Raw genomic sequence first — 16,113 nt, 5'->3', positions numbered from 1 at the left:
ACCGGGAGGCGGGGGGGGGCATTAACCACCCCCCCCAGCCCGCCCCCCCCGCGACGGGAACAAACGGCACCGAGACGGTGGACAGTCAACAACGGACTCTCTTTACCGAGCAGGAACGAGGGGCGCGCGGTACAACCAGGCCCCCCGCCCCCCTCGCCCCCCCCCCCCCCCAACCCCCCGCCCGCCCTGTAAACGGTAAAAAACGGAACAAAACGGGGGAAAAGAACCAAACCAAAACAAAAAAAAAAAAAAATAAAAACACAAGAAACGTGGCACCGACTCGCTCACGACGAAGCACAACGGCGGCGGCTCGGCCCCTCCCCCGGCCCCCCGCCCCCCCAACCCGGGGCCCCCCCCCGCGCCCCCCCCTCCCCCCCGCCCGGGGCGATTCCATACGTTCCTATAGGTTTATCTCCATAAACGTGCGCGTGGGTAGGGGGTGGGGGGGCTCCATGCGAGGGGGGGGGACACGGGAACATCCTACAGTGGAATAACGGGGCGGGGATGTGTCACCCCTCCCTGCGGCCACCCCCATTTTTGGACCCTTTTGCCCCGATTTTTGCTTCCCCCCGCCCCGGCTTTCGGGGCGCCCCCCCGCCGCGGGCCCACCCCCTCCCCCGCGGCTGCCGCGGACCCCCCCGCACCCCCAATCCCTCCCCCCACCCCCCCTTTCTCCCCCCCCGGCCCCGGGGGGTAAAACCGATCTCAGGGGTGGATGGGGGGAGCTGGGGACGGGGTTGGGGGGGGAATCATCGCGCCGTGGACCACCCCCCCGCGGCTCTTCCCGCCCCCCGAACCCCCCCGGGCACGGCGCGGGGGCCGCCCGCTCACAGCCGCCCTCCCGACGGCCGCCCGGCGCCGACCTGGCGGGAGAAGAGAGAGGGGAAAACAGGTCATGGGGGGGTCTGTCTGTCCAGCGTGGGTGTCCGTTTGTACACCCCCCATTTTTTTGGGGGGGCTGCGCTCCCCCCCCGCCCCGGACCTGATTCCGGTGGCTCCGGCTGGCCTAGACCCCATAAAACGCCGCCAGCCGGTCCTTGAGCAGGGGTGGGAACTGCTCCGAAAACTGCTGCCAGTTCTCCTCGCCCACCTGGTCCTTGAAGCCGTGGAGGATCTGGGGGGAAAAAAAGGGGGGAGTGGGGTGTGTTAACAATCGGGGGGGGGAGTCTGCTGAGCCCCCCGCCCCCCCCAGCAAGGCGTGTGGGGGTCCCCAATTGCCCCCCCTCTTTTTCCCCCGCTGACCTTATAGAACATGTCCCGCAGGTCGTCCTTGGGGCTCACCCAGGACGCGACGGCGTCGCAGAAGAATATGAAGTCCTGGGGGGGGGGGTGGGCGCAAATAATGGAAGGGGGGGTGGGGGGTGACGAGGGGATAATATAGGGGGGTGGTCCCAGGGACCCCCCATTTTGGGTAGAACCAGGCTTTAGTTGAGTTTCCCCCCCCCCCCCCCCCAAAAAATGTCCCTCTCCGGGGGCTGGCGGCTGCCCCTGAGCCGCGGGGGGAGCGGGGACCGCTCCCCCCGCGGCTCAGGGGCAACCGCCAGCCCCACCTTCCCCCCCCCCCGCAGGCCATGGCTTAAGGGCAGCCCCCCAAAAAAACTGGGTGCCCCCCCACGTACCTGCACAACCCCTCCGGGGTTCACCCCGATCATCACGCAGATGCCGCGGAAAGCCGAGTCCTTCTCCTCGTTGTCTCGGATGTTACGGAGGGACGTGCACCTTGAGGAGGGAGGGAGGGGGAGAAATTAGGGTTAATTAGGGTTCAGCGCGCGCTGCTCCCCCCCCCCCGCCCCCCCCCCCCCAAAACTCACCAGGGGCGGATGAATTGCTGCAGCATGGGGGCCACCTCCTGCGGGCAGACAAAGCCCAGCCGGCCGATGGTGATGGCTACGGGCAAAGGGAGGAGGGGGGATTTGGGGGGGTGGTTCCCACAGCAAACAGACATCACCCCCCCCCCCCCCCCGCCAAAACCCCCCCAGTCTCTAGGGGTCCCGCTGTGCCCCCCCCACCCCCGCCCCGCGCCTCACCCGTGTTCTCCAGGAGGGTTTTGGGGGTGTTGGGGCGGTTGATGATCTCCACCAGGTTGTTGAGGACCATCTGGACGTAGGGCTGCATCTCCGCCCCTGCCGGGAGGGGGATTGGGTCAGGGTGTGGTGGTGGGGGGGGGGGGCTCAGCTGAGCTCCCGGAGGCGGGGAGGGGTCACGGGGGGGTCCAGGACACTCACCCATCTGCATACAGATCTCCCCGATGGCCCAGGTCGCGTTGTTGCAGACAGAGATGAACTCGGGGTTGAGGTTCGTGCCCAGGATGGGCATGAACTCGGCTGGGGGGAGGCAGGGTCAGCGGCAGGTGTGTCCCCCCACCCCCAGCAGGTCCTTTTGGGGGTCCTCCCAGCTTTGCCCCCCACCCCCCCACCCCGAGGGACCCCCGGCACCCACCGATGCAGGGCTTGACGTGCACGAAACAGGCCTTGGTGAGGTCGCCCAGGAGGGCGAAGGAGCTCTGCCGCACCTCGGGCATGGTGTCCTGCGGGGAGCGGGCAAGGGGGTGAGCACCCGGAGGGTCCCGTGGCCCCCCCAGGACGGGGCTGGGGGGGTCCCGGGGTTGCGGGGTGGGGGCTCCCCTCACCTGCATGCACTGGAAGAGCAGCGTCATGATGTTGCTGCGAGCCACCAGCTGCTCCACGTGGCAGCCCAGACCCTCGGCCAAACCGCTCAGCAGGTCCAAGGCCACGATCATGAAGTCCTTGTCGGGGGCCTCGTACTGCTCGGGGTGCTGGTTGTACATCTAGGAGGGGCGGGGAGACCGGAGTGGGGGGTCCACAGTCGCCCCACGGTGGGGGGTCACAACCCCATGGCGCCCGGGGAAGGGGGGGCTGAGGCTCACCATGGCCTGAGCCAGCGTCTTCTGCACCAGGGTGACGCAGCGCTGGTAGACGGGCTCGCAGTAGGGCAAGAAGCCGCTCTGCAGGGCGGTGGCCACCGAGGACAGGCACTGCGGGCCGAGGGGGGGGGGACGGACATACAGCAGGGGGGTGGGAGGGGGGCGAGGGGATGGAGACCCCCCCCCCCAGCGCCGCCCTCGTCGCCCCGTGGCTCACCTCCAGCAGCGGGAAGAGGTCCTTGTCCTCGTCCTTCAGCTCGTTCCACTTCTGGATGAGCGGAGGCATCAGCTTCTGGATGTATTCCTGCGCCGCGGGGACAGACGCTGTCACTGGGGGGGGGTGGTGACACGGGGTGGGGGACATGGGGGAGGACACTGGGGGTGGTGCGGGGCTGCCCCCTCTCAGCCCAGGGACCGTCAGACCGGAGAAATCCACATTGACAATTCGGGATTCGAATGTCTGTTGTCACTTGTCATCACCGGTCCCGGGGCTGGGGCACGGGGAGGGATGCGCCGGGGAAGGAGGGGTGGGGGGGGACCCCCCCACACGGTACCGGCTGGTTGAGGTGGTGCCCCACGGAGTCGGCGAGGGTCCCGATGGCGTCGTAGAGGATCAGCAGGTTCTTGTGCTGGTACTTGCCGAAGGCGAAGACCAGTGTGTCCAGGATGAAGCTGAGGTACGGCACCAGCTCCGTGCAGGCCTCCTCCTCCAGCGTGGCGAAGGCGCTGGGGTGGCGGGGGTGGGGGGGGGGGGAGGGAAAAGGGTCAGCATCCCCCCCGAATAAGGGCTGAGCCCCCCAGGGACCCCGGCTCTGGGTCAGACAGTACGAATACGCCATCATCACAGCGACTCAAAACATCGATTTTTTTCATCCCGCCCAGAGAAGCGCTTGGATCCGGCGGATCCCACCCCCCAAAAAAAAACAACAAACCACCGCGGGGGAAGACGGGGGGGGGGGGGGGGGGCCGAATCACCCCCCCACCCCCCCCCCCGAGCCCTCACCTACCTGCACGCCGCCTCCTGCACCCGCTTGTTGCTGTCGAGGATGCGCTTGAGCAGCTCGGTCATGAGGGGCTTGAGGTACATGTCGGGGGGCTGGCTGACCACCCAGTGGGCGTAGCGGCTGAGGGTCCAGCAGGCGATGGAGCGCACCAGCGCCTTCTTGTCCGACAGGCATTGGATGAGGTGGGGGATCAGCTCCGGCAGGTAGGGCACCATGCCCTGCATGCAGCCTAAGGGGGGACGGGGAGGGAGGGGGGCACACAGGGTGGCTCAGACACCCCCGGCGGTGGCTCGGGGACGGCTCGTTTACGGGCAACGCGGCACCCACCTTCCGCGATGGCCCCCAGGACCAGGATGCCTGACTCCTTGATGACCCACTCGGGGTGGAAGAGCAGCTCCTTGAGCAGCGGCAGGAGGTGGGGGAGCAGCTCTTCCCGGAAAACGTTGGCCAGGACGTCCAGCGCGGCGGCCGAGCACTTCCCTGCCCGGCAGGCAAGAGGGGACGGCGTTAATCCCCCCCAAAACAACCTCCGCCTCACCTCCCTCGGGCTTTAGTTCACCCCGGGACTCACCGCAGGAGCCCAGACGCAGGAACAGGCACCATCTCACCTGCCTCAGGGTTTAATTCACCCCAGGATTCACCGCAGGAGCCCAGACGCGGGAATAGGCACCGTCTCACCTCCCTCAGGGTTTAATTAACCCCCAGATCCCCCAGGGTTCAGCGCAGGAGCCCAAACTTGGGAACAGGCACCATCTCACCTCCCTCGGGCTTTAATTAACCCCCGGACCCCCCCGGGGTTCACCAAACCCGCAACGTACTCAGGTTCCAGTCCGAGAGCGTGTCATCGTCATCCTCGTCCTCCACGTCATCGGGGTCCTGCGGCCGCTCCTCCTCGTGCTGCAGCGTCACCGTGCGGGACTTGTGGAAGCGGGGCTTGATGTCCTGCTCGCTGTCGGGAATGGCCTCGTCCTCCTCCACGTCGCCCTGCGGGGACAGGGGACATCGCGTCACACCACGGGGACACCCAACCGCCCGTCCCGGGGACACCCCACCCCCCCGGATCAGACAGTACGAACACAACAGCCATCACCGGCATCAGCTCCAGATCTGTCATCACGTCCGGGAGGTCTCGGGGCAGCTCCTGCCTCGCCCCAGTGCCTCCAGTTTAACCAGTACCAGCCCCACGGAGCTGGAGGAGGGACAGGGAGCCGGGGGCTCTCGCGTCCTCACCCCCACGCCTCGTACCTTGAGCAGGATGATGTCGATCTCCGAGTACTTCATGCCGTTCACCAGGATGGGGATGAGCCTGTAGGGAGCAAAAAGGGGAAATTGAGGGATCTGGCGGGGCAGGGGGGGGGTATGGGGGGGGCCGGGGGACGAGAAGGGGCCGCCCCGAGCACTCACTGCACCAGGTGGGAGGTCAGCACCTCCTTGCAGATGGGCTGCTCGGCCAGCGTCAGCCAGAACTCGCAGGCCTCCAGCGCCACGTTCTCATCGCTGTCCTGCGTCCGCTGCAGCATGTACTGCGGGAGAGGGCGGTGGGGGGGCACGTCAGCCCCACAGTTTGCCCGCCCGGGGGGGTGGGGGTGGCGGGTGGGGATCCCGTGACCCCCCCCATTGCCCGTCCCCAAGGTCCCACCTGGATGATGCTGTGCATGTGGGGGATGAGGCGGTCGATGCGGACCTCCAGCAGCATCACCAGCGCCCGGCAGACGTTCTTCCGCACCTCGGGGTCCTCGTCCACCGCCAGAGCGAAGAGGTGCTGGGCGGGGGGGGGGACACACACACATACAGGAGCCCATTCGCCTCCCCATCCGCCCTCGGCGGGGGCTCCAGGGGGGTTTCCCCCCACCCGGCCGCTCACCTCGATGAAGGTGTCGATGTTCTCCATCAGCGCCTGAGCCCGGTCCATGATGAACTGGTTGACGCAGGCGATGGCGTGGGACCTGGGCGGGGAGGGGGGGGGAAGAAAGACCATGGCAGGGGGTGTCATCCAGTAGGCTCGTTAGCTAACGAAGGGGGGGTCAGCCCAGCCCCCTGCCCCTCTACAAGCCCATGGCCCTGAATGAACTCGTGAGAGTTAACTCGTGGGCTGGAACGTTCTCCTGCCCCGGTCCAAACTTGGGGACAGACCCAGGTCCCCACGGGGTGATTTGGGGACACGGGGACAGGCTGAGCCAGAGCTGCCCAGTCGTGGCGGGAGGCCTCAAACCCTCACGTCACCCCCACGGGGGCATGGATGGAGCCGGACCACCCTCGGGGGGGAAGGATGGGGACAAGGGGACCCTGAGGTGACCCACAACCAGTGGCAGGGGGCACAAAACCAGCTCATTTTCCTCCTCAGACCTCGTTAAATGGTCACGTAACGGCTCTGGGCACAGGACCCCCAACATTCCCACTAGAGCCGGGCCCCCCCGACCACTCCGTGGGGCTGCAGGGGGACACGTGCGCCCCCCCGGCAACGCAGCCGCACCTGATCTTGGGGCTGCAGTGCTTGAAGAACTGGAGGAACTTGGGGATCATGACGTTGAGGGGCCGGTTGAGCGCGTCGCTGTCGAGGAGCTCGGACGAATCCTCGCAGATCTTCTGCAGGGCTCCGAACGCCCCCTGCGAGCCAGAAGGTGGGCGGGTGGGGGCGGGGGGGGGGGTCAGCACCGTCCGCCCCCACCCCCGTCCCTGGCTCCCCCCAGCCCGTCCCCGCGCACCTCGCAGGTGTTGTAATCCTCGGAGTTGAGCAGGTTGCAGAGCTGGGGCAGCAGCTCCGGCCACATCTGCAGCTCCCCCTTGGAGGCGATGGTGGTGATGAGGATGCCTGCGGGGCGGGGGGGGTTCGTTAGCGTGCGAGAGGAGGAAGGGGGTGGAGGGCCGGCCGGGGGTCCCCCTCCCCGTCTCACCGATGGTGGCCCGGATGAGGGAAGAGGCGTCCCCGATGTTGTTGAGACACTCCTGCTTGATGAACTCGGCCACGGGCTGGGGGAAGCTCTGGTAATGAGCCTTGACGTTATTCTTCAGGATCAGGCCGCTGAGCGACCGCGTCGGCTCATCTGGGGGGGTGTGGAAAGAGTCGTTAAGGGGGGGCCGAAACACGTATGTATCCCCTCCGCTCCCACCTCCCCGAGCCCGAAACGGGTGGGATCAGCTCCTGTATCCGCCTCTGGCACCCCACAACTGCCTCGGCCACCCCCTAAAATGCCTCGTCCGCCCCCCAAAATGCCCCTGCCACCCCCCAGAATGCCTCGGCCGCCCCCCCCCCCCCGCCCCGGGACCCAGGAGACCCCGAACCCACCCTCGGACTTGAGCCGCGTCAGCACGAAGATCAGGTAGTTGTTGAAGTCGGGGAATTGGTTCAGCTGCTTCAGCTTCTGCCCCGGGCGGTTAAGGACGGGGATGAGGAGACGGACACGGGGACAAGGACGGGGACACGGGGACGGTGACGTGGAGGGGGCACACTGCCCCAGATTACCATGGCCAACCCCCCCCCCCCACCCCCCATTCCCCAAGCCCGGCTCCTCCGGAGCTCGATCCGTCCCCATTTCCCGCAGCTGCTGACCCCGTTAACGCAGAAATCCCCCGGTTTCCCCTCAAAGGCGATGGTGAGTGTGCTGTGTCCCCCCCTCCCCCCCCGGGGGTCCCGGCCCCCCCCCCCCCCCTTTTTCCATCAGGATACGTCCTGCACGACGCGCTGGGTGGCCGTGTTGGGCGACTGCGAGTCCTTCAGCAGCTGCAGGACCTGCTGCAGGCCCTGCTCGTCCGGCTGCCAGTCCATGGTGGCGGCGGGGGGGGGGGTCCTGAGGGGCGGGGGGGGGTCAGCGGCCGGGTTGGGGGGGGGCAGCGCAGACCCCAGATCCCCGCGGGAAGGCTGGGGTTGGGGGGGGGGTGGGACGGGGAGGGAAGCGGGACCGGGATCAACCGGCAGCACCGGCCGCAAGCAGGAGCCGGGGCGAGGAGGGGGGCGGCGGGGACGCCCCCGGGATGATGCGCTGTTCCCGGGGGGGGGGGTGGGGGGGGGCTCACCATCCCTTCCGCCCTCCCCCCCCCCCCCCACAACGGCGGCCGGGGGTGCAGCGGGGCCCGTCCACGCGGTCTCGGGGTGGGGACACACGTGGGGACGAGGATGCCCCGTTAAAGGCGGAGGGGGTCGGGGGGGGGGGGGGGGCAGATCTATCACCCCCCTCCAGGGCTATAAACTTTCCCGCGAAGCTATAAACGCCCCCCTAAGGCTATAAACGAACCTCCCCCCCCCCCGGGGCTACAAACTCCCCGCCATGGGCTACAAACGCCCCCGGCCATGCCAGCCCCTCCTCCCCAGCGTGCTCCCCCCCCTCCCGGTTTGATCGTCTCGCCCCCGGCACCCCCCTCCCGCCGCACGGCCCCGTTACCCCCCCCCCCCCCCAGAACCCCGAATTCCGCCCCGCCCCCCGCCCCTCAATTCCCCCCGGGCCTCCTCCGCGCCCCCTCAACCCGCTCCCGCCGGGCCTCCCCCGCTCGCCAGGCCCCGCGCCGCTTCCCCGCCGCCCCCGCGCTCCCGCCGGGCCGGTACCTGCCGGTGGAGGGGGGGGTCCCGGGGGGGTCGGGACCAGCCGGGAGGGGGGGGGGTAGGGGGGGGGGGTCTCGGGGCACCGGCGCTGCCCGGAGGCGCGAGCGCGGCACGCGGGCGCTGACCCCCGCCGGCCACCGTCCGCCCCGCCGCGCGCACCCACGTGAGCGCGCGGGAAGGACGGCACCGCCTCACGTGGGCCGGGGGCGGGGCCACGTGGTGGTGGTGAGGAGGGGGAAGGGGCGGGGGCGCCCGCGCGCATGCGCGGAGTCCTCCCTGCGAGAGGCGGACTACATCTCCCGGCGTGCACCGCGGCGCGGGCCGTACCACCGGGGGGGGCGGGGGTGGGAAAACACTGGGAGAGGGAATCCGGGGGGCACTGGGGGGACTGGTAGCACTGGGAGGGGGAAACGGGGGGTACTAGGAGAGAGATCGGGGTCACTGGGAGGAGGAACAGGGTCACTGGGAGGACTGGGAGAGGGATTGGGGGGCACTGGGAACACTGGGAGGGGGTTCAGGAGGGACTGGAAGCACTGGGAGGCAGGAACAGGGGGCACTAGGAGAGAGATCGGGGCCACTGGGAGACGCATCAGAGACACTGGGAGGACTGGGAGAGGATGGGGGGACACCGGGAGGGGGTTCAGCAGGCACTGGGGGGACTGGGAGAGGGATCAGGGTGCACTGGAGGGGACTGGGAGGGGGAATGGGGGGGGATCTGGTGCACTGGGAAGACTGGGAAGGGGATCAGGGTGCACTGGGAGCAGGCTCAGGGTGTGCTGGAGGGACTGGGGGGGGAATTGGTGCACTGGGAAGGGGATAAGGGGGCACCGGGAAGGAGAACAGGGAAGAAATCAGCATGCGCTGGGGGGACTGGTAGCGCTGGGACAGGGTTCAGGGTGTGCTGGGAGGACTGGGAGGGGGAACTGGGGTGACCACATTGCACGGAGGGGGAGGAAACTGGGAGGAACTGGGACCCCCAAACCTGTCGGGTCCCTCTGCTGGAGTCAGGCCCTCGAGGGCCCAGCCCTGCCCAGAGCCCCCTGTCCTCCCCCCAGGCCCCTCGGGGAGGGGGGTGTGGGGGGCAGGTTGTGGGTGCCCCCCCGAGGCACAGCCACCTTCCGCCCCAGCTTTTTGTAGAAAAAAATCCCCCAAACTGGTGAAAATCCATGGCTGGGGGGCTGAGAAATAAAGGGTTGAAGGCTGGAAGACTCGGAGTCAGATGGTGTCGTGGCTGGGGGTGGGGGGGTTGTACCCCCCCAGCAGGTGACAACAGGGACGGGGGGTCTCAGCATCTCCCCCCAAACACCAGGAGACCCCCAAACCCCTGATACCACGGAGGGGGGGGGGGGGGGGCAGCCCCCTCCCCAAAAACACCCACAATTTGCTCAGCAGCTCCGAAATCTCCGAGGTCTTTAATGCTGCGACAGCGACGACCCCCCCCCTCCTCCCCCCAACCCCCGCTCCCCTCCCCATTTCTCTGCTTTCTACCCCAAAAACAACACCACCCCCCCCGGGGGGGCCGGTCGGGGGGGGAGGAGCGGCGGTAGGGCCCGGTGGGCAGCGGCGGTTCGTGGCCAGCCGGCATCAAGTCCTGGTTGCCGTCGGGTCCCGGCGGGAGCGTCAGCCCCGGGCGCGCAGTGGGTATTTATAGATATAAAAGGGGTGGGGGCCGCCGCCTCCCCCGCCCTTAAATAAGTATATACAGGGGCGAGTCCGGGCACTATTTCACCAGGGGCCGGGTTTTGTCGTCGTCGCTGCACTGATGCGCCTTGTACTTTTTCACTTCTGCCATGTACTTGGCCCAGGCGTCGCCTTTACTCGTCAAAACCTGCGAGGAAACGAGGGGAAATGAGGACGGTGGGCGCGGAACTCCCCCCCGGGAGGGGCCGGGGGTCCTGGGACACCCACCTCCTCGTCCGTCTTTTGCTTCTTGGCCACCACTCCCGTCTTCAGGGCCAGCTTGTTCCCCCCTCGCCGCCTGCCCACCTGGGGGAAGGGACAGAACTGCCACCGTTACGCGCGCCCGGGGGACAGCGCGGCCCCCTGCACAACGGGAACAGGAGGGACGGCCGTCAGACCCCGGCCGGTGTCCGTCCGTCCGTCCATCCCGGCGGCCAGGACCCTGCTCCGGCCTGGGGGGAGCCGGCGGCTGCCGCCACCCCCGAGGGCAGCGGGTGACGTCCCCCCTCGGGGGGAGCAGCCGAAGCCGCCCCGGTTCCCCGGAGGATTTTGGTGCTGTTTGACGCGGTTTAAGAGGCGGCACAAAACCCACGGCAGCCCCAGGACCGCTCCACCCAGCGGCAGCGCGGCCCCCCCGGCAGCTGCCCCCCGCTTTGACGGTCGCAGGTGCCCGCGGAGCTCCAGCTCCCCGCCCCGGCTCCCGGGAAGCGCCGCCGGTAAAACCGGGGCCCGCACCCGCGCCCGGGGAAGCCCTCCCGGAGGAAGCGACCGCTGCCGGGAGGGAGCCGCCGCCGCCGCCGCCAACCCCGGAGCCAGCCCCAGGGCGGGGGGACGGGAGGAGGCCGCGGGCCCCGCGTCCTTACGAAGCTGAGGGCGCCGCCGCTCCTCTTCGAGCCGTCGGAGGGGCGGTGCGGGCCGGGCCCGGCGCCGCCGGGGGCCTCGGCGGCCGCCGCCGCCGCTTCGCGCTCCCGCTGCTGCTCCGCCTCCATCTTCCGCTTGAAGAGCTCCAGGAAGCTGCCGTCGTTGGCGAAAACGTTCACGCCGCCGCCGGGCCCGGGCGGCGGCGATGGGGCCTCCCCCTCCTCGCCGTGCGCCTCCATCTTGTCCGCCGCGAACGCCGCGGGCGCGGGGGACGCCGGGAAACGCGCGGCGCTGGGAGATGACGTCAGCGCGACGGCCGTCGGGGCGGTGTTGCCTGGCAACGCTCGGGGCGCTCGCCGCGCCATCCCCGCCCCCCGCCGGATGGGCAGGCGCGGCGGCCAATCGGCCGCAGGGGGCGGGGCGGGGCGGCGGAGCGGCGGCCAATCAGGGGTCGGGCGGGCCGGCGGCGCCGCGGCGCGGGGGAAGATGGCGGCGGCGGCGGCGGCGGGCGGGTGGGGGCCGGAGGCGGAGGAGTTCGAGGACGCGCCCGACGTGGAGCCGCTGGAGCCGACGCTGGCGAACATCATCGAGCAGCGGAGTCTCAAGTGGATCTTCGTGGGCGGGAAGGGCGGCGTCGGCAAGACCACCTGCAGGTGCGGCCGGGCCGCGCACCCAGCGCCGGGCGGGACGGAATCGGGCCCCTGGGGGGGAATCGGGGCACCGGGGGGACTCGGGGGGGATCGGGCTGGAATGGGCCGGGATGGGGCCGGGATCGGCCCCCCGGGGGGGATCGGGCCAGGCCGGGGGAATCGGGCCGGGTTCGGGCCCCGGGGGGGATCGAGGTGGGATGGGGGATCGGGCCGGGCTCAGGTACCCAGGGGAGATCAGGGTGGGCTGGAGGATCGGGTCCCCAAGGGGGATCGAGCCGCCGGGAGGGATTGGGCCAGGCCAGGGGGGCTTGGGCTGGGTTTGGGCCCTCGGGGGGGGCGGGGGGGGTCAGGCCAGGATGAGGGATCGGGCCCCCAGGGGCAGTGGGGCCAGGCTAGGGGGGATCAGTCCAGGACCTGGCCCCCAGGGGTGGTTGGGCCGGGATCGATCCCCCGGGGGTCATCAGGATCTGGCCACCCTGGGGCAGGGGAACCAAACCAGACCACCCTGATGGGGGGAATTGGGCTGGAGCTCCTCAGGATGGAGGAACGGGGGAGAACCAGTCCCCCGTGGGGCCACTCCCGCGCGAGGGGCGGTGGGGGGCAGTTTTCCCACTCAGGGAGGCCACCGGGACCCCCCGCCGGCAGCAGCCCCCCCGCCGTCACCACTGTCCCCCCAGCTGCAGCCTGGCCGTGCAGCTTTCCAAGGTGCGGGAGAGTGTCCTCATCATCTCCACCGACCCCGCGCACAACATCTCCGACGCCTTCGACCAGAAGTTCTCCAAGGTCCCCACCAAAGTCAAGGGCTACGACAATCTCTTCGCCATGGTGAGTCCGGGAGGGGCCCGGGAGCCCGGCCCTCCACCATCCACGGCCCCCCTCACCCTCCCGACGCCGGCAGGAGATCGACCCCAGCCTGGGGGTGGCGGAGCTGCCCGACGAGTTCTTTGAGGAGGACAACATGCTGAGCATGGGCAAGAAGATGATGCAGGAGGCCATGAGCGCCTTCCCCGGCATCGATGAGGCCATGAGCTACGCCGAGGTGATGAGGTGAGCGGGGCTTTATGGGGCCGGGGGGCTGAGCCGGGGGGTTGTGGCCCCGCTGACACCCCCCTTCCCCGCCGGCCCCGCAGGCTGGTGAAGGGCATGAATTTCTCGGTGGTGGTCTTTGACACGGCGCCCACCGGCCACACGCTGCGGCTGCTCAACTTCCCCACCATCGTGGAGCGGGGCCTGGGCCGCCTCATGCAGATCAAAAACCAGATCAGCCCCTTCATCTCCCAGGTGAGGACGGGGGGAGCCGCGGGGACGGAACCCCCGGGGAGGGGACACGGCGTCCGTGGCCTTGGGGGGGTCGATCTCACCGCCGCCGCCTCCCACAGATGTGCAACATGCTGGGGCTGGGGGACATGAATGCCGACCAACTGGCCTCCAAGCTGGAGGAGACGCTGCCCGTCATCCGCTCCGTCAGCGAGCAGTTCAAGGACCCGGTAAGGCCACCAGTGGGGCAGGGGGGGCGCTCCTGTGGGGGGTGCGGGGACACCGGGAGAGGGACAGGGGTGCCGAGGAGGGGAGTGTGGATGCTGGGGGGAAGACGAGGGCACTGGGAAAGGGTCAGGGACACTGGGAGTGGGACGGGGACGCCAGAAAGGGGGTACAGGGGATGCAAAGGAGGGGAGTGGGGATGCCAGGAGGGGGAGAGGGGTTGCCAAAGAGGGGAATAGGGATCCAAAGAGGGGGACGGGGACACTGGGAAGGGGTCAGGGATGCTGGGATGGGGACAGGGAGGGGGACAGGGATGCCAAGGAGGGGAGTGGGGATGCTGGGAGGGGGACAGGGGACGCCGAGGAGGGGAGCAGGGATGCCAGGAGGGGAGTGGGGATGCCAGGAGGGGGACAAAGACAGCAGGGAGGGGGACAGAAACACTGGGAAGGGGTCAGGGACGCTGGGACTGGGACAGGGAGGAGGACAGGGATGCCAAGGAGAGGAGTGCGGATGCCAGGAGGGGAACGGGGACACTGGGAAAGGGACAGGGACTCTGGGAAGGGGCACAGCATATGCCGGGAGGGGGACAGGGACACTGGGAAAGGATAGGGACGTTGCTGAGGGGAGTGGGGATGCCGGGAGGGGGACGGAGATGCCGGGAGGGGGACAGGGCATGCCAGGAGGGGAATGGGGACACTGGGAAAGGCACAGGGACTCCAGAAAGGGGGACAGTGTATGCCAGGAGAGCTACAGGGACACTGGGAAACGCACAGGGACGCTGCTGAGGGGAGTGGGGATGCTGGGAGGGGGTCGGGGACACCAGGAGGGGGACAGGGGATGCCGAGGAGGGGAGTGGGGATGCCGGGAGGGGATCGGGGACACCGGGAGGGGGGCAGGGGATGCCAAAGAGGGGAGTGGGGATGACAGGAGGGGGTCGGGGACACCGGGAGGGGGACAGGGACGTGGCCAAGCCGGTCCGTGCACATTCCTGCGGGGAACCCTCCGCCGCGGGGCCGGGCAGGGACCCCTGGCGAGGAGCAGCGGGGGGGGGGGGACACACAATCCGTGTCTGGAGTCACGCGAGGGGACGCAGCACGGTGTCACCGTGTCACTGAGCGCCCTGTGGGGGCCGGGGCCGGGGGGGGCGGGACGCGGCAGGAGCAGACGACGTTCATCTGCGTGTGCATCGCCGAGTTCCTCTCGCTCTACGAGACGGAGCGGCTCATCCAGGAGCTGGCCAAGTGCCGCATCGACACCCACAACATCGTGGTCAACCAGCTCGTCTTCCCCGACCCCCAGCGGCCCTGCAAGATGTGCGAGGCCCGGCACAAGATCCAGGCCAAGTACCTCGACCAGGTACCCGCGGGGGGGCGGTTCCGGGGGTGGGGGGGGCGAGTTTGGGGACCCTGAGAGGGGGTCGGGGGGAGTTTTAGCATCCGGGGAGCCTGGAGTTGGCTCTGGAAGGACAGGGGGTCTCAGGGTGGAATTCGGGGAGCCTGGATGCCCCGAGGACTTGGCGGGGGGGTGCATTGGGGTTGGGGGTGGGGGGGGGGGGCGTGCTGGGGGGTGGGTTGGGGTCCCTAAGAGGGGGTGGGTGGGGGAGTTTTAGCATCTGGGGAGCCCAAAGCTGGGCTCTGGGAAGGGAGGGGGTCTTGGGGGAGGTGGAATTTGGGGAGCCTGGATGGCTCGAGGACTTGGGGGGGTTGCGGTGGGGTTTGGGGGAGTGTTGGGGTTTTTTGCGGGGGGGTCACGGATGCCCGTTTCCCTGTCCCCTCCTCCCCCCCCCCCCCCCGCCTGCAGATGGAGGACCTGTACGAGGATTTCCACATCGTGAAGCTGCCGCTGCTGCCCCACGAGGTGCGGGGGGCCGACAAAGTCAACACCTTCTCCTCCCTCCTGCTGGACCCCTACCAGCCCCCCAGCCCCAAATAGCCCCCCCCGCCCCCAAAACCCCAAAGCCCCCCCAGGGGGGGTGGGGGGCAGCCGATATTTATTCTACCCCCCCCACAGGGAGGGGCAGGACGGCTCTGCCCACCCCCCGGCCCCCCCCAGCACGCAGCCCCCACCTCCAGGCTGCAGCCAACCAGCACCGCGGCCCCCCCCTGGGGGGGCTGCTCTGTGATCCCCCTCCCTCCCTGTGTGTCCCCCCGCTCCGGGCTGGGGTGGGGTGGGGGGACAGAGACGGGACCCCCCGGGGGACCTTGTGTAAATAATAAATTTGGGAAGCGGAGAGGCGGCTGGTGGGTTTTTTGGAGGGGGGGGGGCCCGGACACCTGGGTTCCCCGGGGAGTGGGGGGGGGTGGTGTGTGGCGTGGGGCTCGGCTTGTCACCGGGGGGGTGACGTCAGCGCCGCTGGCGCCGGGCCCGGTGGGACGCGGGGACCCTCATTAGCGCTCGGGGCGGATTAACGGGGCACGGGGAGGGGGCCCCCACCGGCTTCCAGCATTTTGGGGGGGGGGTTGCGTGGCGGTGGCCCCCCCCCCCCCCCCCCGCCGGCTTCCGTGTCCCACGTCCCGCTGCGATCTGTCCCTGCGACCCCGCTGCTGGCACGAGGCCGCGGGGACGGAGCCAGGACAGCCCTGGGGGGTCGGGAGGGGGGGACACAGGGCCACCAAACACCCCCCCCCCCAACCCAACTCTGACTCAGTTTCCCCTCCCGGGGGGTTGTGGTGGTGGTTGTGGGGGGGGGGGGGTCAGGACCTGCCAGACCGGAGCGGTCACTCCCTGGGGGGGCTACGGGGGAAGAACCCAGGCGTCCGGCGTCCCCACCCCCCCAGGGGACCCGTTTGTGTGTCGTCCCCCCCCAAGCCCTGGGGCAGGGCCAGCCCCCGGACGGTATTTAAGGCCCCGGGACGGGGACGGTGGCCCCAGACCGACGGTGGCCACCCCACACTCGGGTCTCCCACAGGTGAGGGGGGAGGACGGGAGGTATTGGGGGGTGGGGGGGGGTCCCTGCCCAGCCTGGGGGGGGTGGCGGTGCCCTGTGGCGTGTCCCCAGGGTTTGGGTGTCCCCAC

The 16,113-nt window shown here is 69.5% G+C and overlaps 3 protein-coding genes and 1 non-coding gene across 6 annotated transcripts; 1 reads left to right on the top strand and 3 right to left on the bottom strand.

Moving 5' to 3' along the window:
• Window positions 1–652: 652 nt before the first annotated feature.
• TNPO2 (transportin 2) lies at window positions 653–8,445 on the bottom strand. Of its 3 annotated transcripts, XM_074567087.1 has the most exons (25): window positions 8,429–8,445; window positions 7,556–7,676; window positions 7,175–7,250; window positions 6,783–6,932; window positions 6,594–6,700; window positions 6,362–6,495; window positions 5,753–5,834; window positions 5,528–5,650; window positions 5,293–5,411; window positions 5,134–5,194; window positions 4,707–4,872; window positions 4,216–4,368; window positions 3,892–4,117; window positions 3,439–3,610; window positions 3,102–3,188; window positions 2,888–2,995; window positions 2,630–2,788; window positions 2,440–2,527; window positions 2,226–2,324; window positions 2,028–2,123; window positions 1,812–1,887; window positions 1,620–1,719; window positions 1,243–1,317; window positions 983–1,114; window positions 654–863 (listed from the first exon to the last, which is right to left on the bottom strand). In XM_074567087.1, the coding sequence occupies exons 2-24, from the start codon at window positions 7,652–7,654 to the stop codon at window positions 1,007–1,009; spliced, it is 2,664 nt and encodes an 887-aa protein (XP_074423188.1). In that variant the 5' UTR covers window positions 7,655–7,676; window positions 8,429–8,445; the 3' UTR covers window positions 654–863; window positions 983–1,006. The 3 variants fall into 3 exon arrangements, with proteins under 3 accessions (XP_074423190.1, XP_074423189.1, XP_074423188.1); XM_074567089.1 differs by lacking the exon at window positions 1,243–1,317 and having other exon boundaries at window positions 653–863; XM_074567088.1 differs by lacking the exon at window positions 8,429–8,445 and having other exon boundaries at window positions 653–863; window positions 7,175–7,247.
• On the bottom strand, window positions 4,945–5,011 carry LOC141734920 (small nucleolar RNA SNORD41). The gene has a single exon (XR_012584616.1). It is a non-coding gene; the product is annotated as a small nucleolar RNA SNORD41 (small nucleolar RNA).
• A 1,374-nt stretch (window positions 8,446–9,819) lies between the features above and the next one.
• Window positions 9,820–11,236, bottom strand: TRIR (telomerase RNA component interacting RNase). Its single transcript, XM_074567050.1, has 3 exons — window positions 10,969–11,236; window positions 10,334–10,411; window positions 9,820–10,253 (listed from the first exon to the last, which is right to left on the bottom strand). Exons 1-3 carry the CDS (start codon window positions 11,203–11,205, stop codon window positions 10,146–10,148), a joined length of 423 nt encoding a protein of 140 aa, XP_074423151.1. The 5' UTR covers window positions 11,206–11,236; the 3' UTR covers window positions 9,820–10,145.
• A 204-nt stretch (window positions 11,237–11,440) lies between these two features.
• On the top strand, window positions 11,441–15,328 carry GET3 (guided entry of tail-anchored proteins factor 3, ATPase). The gene is made up of 7 exons (XM_074567049.1): window positions 11,441–11,619; window positions 12,294–12,441; window positions 12,515–12,663; window positions 12,747–12,897; window positions 12,996–13,103; window positions 14,257–14,454; window positions 14,899–15,328. The coding sequence occupies exons 1-7, from the start codon at window positions 11,453–11,455 to the stop codon at window positions 15,028–15,030; spliced, it is 1,053 nt and encodes a 350-aa protein (XP_074423150.1). The 5' UTR covers window positions 11,441–11,452; the 3' UTR covers window positions 15,031–15,328.
• Window positions 15,329–16,113: the final 785 nt, after the last annotated feature.

Source organism: Larus michahellis, chromosome 25 (assembly GCF_964199755.1).
Source record: "Larus michahellis chromosome 25, bLarMic1.1, whole genome shotgun sequence".
Taxonomy (NCBI): Eukaryota; Metazoa; Chordata; class Aves; order Charadriiformes; family Laridae; genus Larus; species Larus michahellis.
This window is presented reverse-complemented; position numbering and strand designations above follow the sequence as displayed.

What these genes read in the sequence shown, in the direction of transcription:
- TNPO2 (XM_074567087.1), bottom strand. Translation starts at nt 7,654, where the DNA reads ATGGACTGGCAGCCGGACGAGCAGGGCCTGCAGCAGGTCCTGCAGCTG. An exon ending in GACGCGGCTCAAGTCCGAGG is followed by an intron (nt 6,933 to 7,174) that starts GTGGGTTCGGGG and finishes ACACCCCCCCAG; the next exon opens with ATGAGCCGACGCGGTCGCTC. An exon ending in AGGATTACAACACCTGCGAG is followed by an intron (nt 6,496 to 6,593) that starts GTGCGCGGGGAC and finishes TCTGGCTCGCAG; the next exon opens with GGGGCGTTCGGAGCCCTGCA.
- TRIR (XM_074567050.1), bottom strand. Translation starts at nt 11,205, where the DNA reads ATGGAGGCGCACGGCGAGGAGGGGGAGGCCCCATCGCCGCCGCCCGGG. An exon ending in GCGGCGGCGCCCTCAGCTTC is followed by an intron (nt 10,412 to 10,968) that starts GTAAGGACGCGG and finishes CCCTTCCCCCAG; the next exon opens with GTGGGCAGGCGGCGAGGGGG. An exon ending in AGCAAAAGACGGACGAGGAG is followed by an intron (nt 10,254 to 10,333) that starts GTGGGTGTCCCA and finishes GTTTCCTCGCAG; the next exon opens with GTTTTGACGAGTAAAGGCGA.
- GET3 (XM_074567049.1), top strand. Translation starts at nt 11,453, where the DNA reads ATGGCGGCGGCGGCGGCGGCGGGCGGGTGGGGGCCGGAGGCGGAGGAG. An exon ending in ACGACAATCTCTTCGCCATG is followed by an intron (nt 12,442 to 12,514) that starts GTGAGTCCGGGA and finishes CGACGCCGGCAG; the next exon opens with GAGATCGACCCCAGCCTGGG. An exon ending in AGCTACGCCGAGGTGATGAG is followed by an intron (nt 12,664 to 12,746) that starts GTGAGCGGGGCT and finishes CCGGCCCCGCAG; the next exon opens with GCTGGTGAAGGGCATGAATT.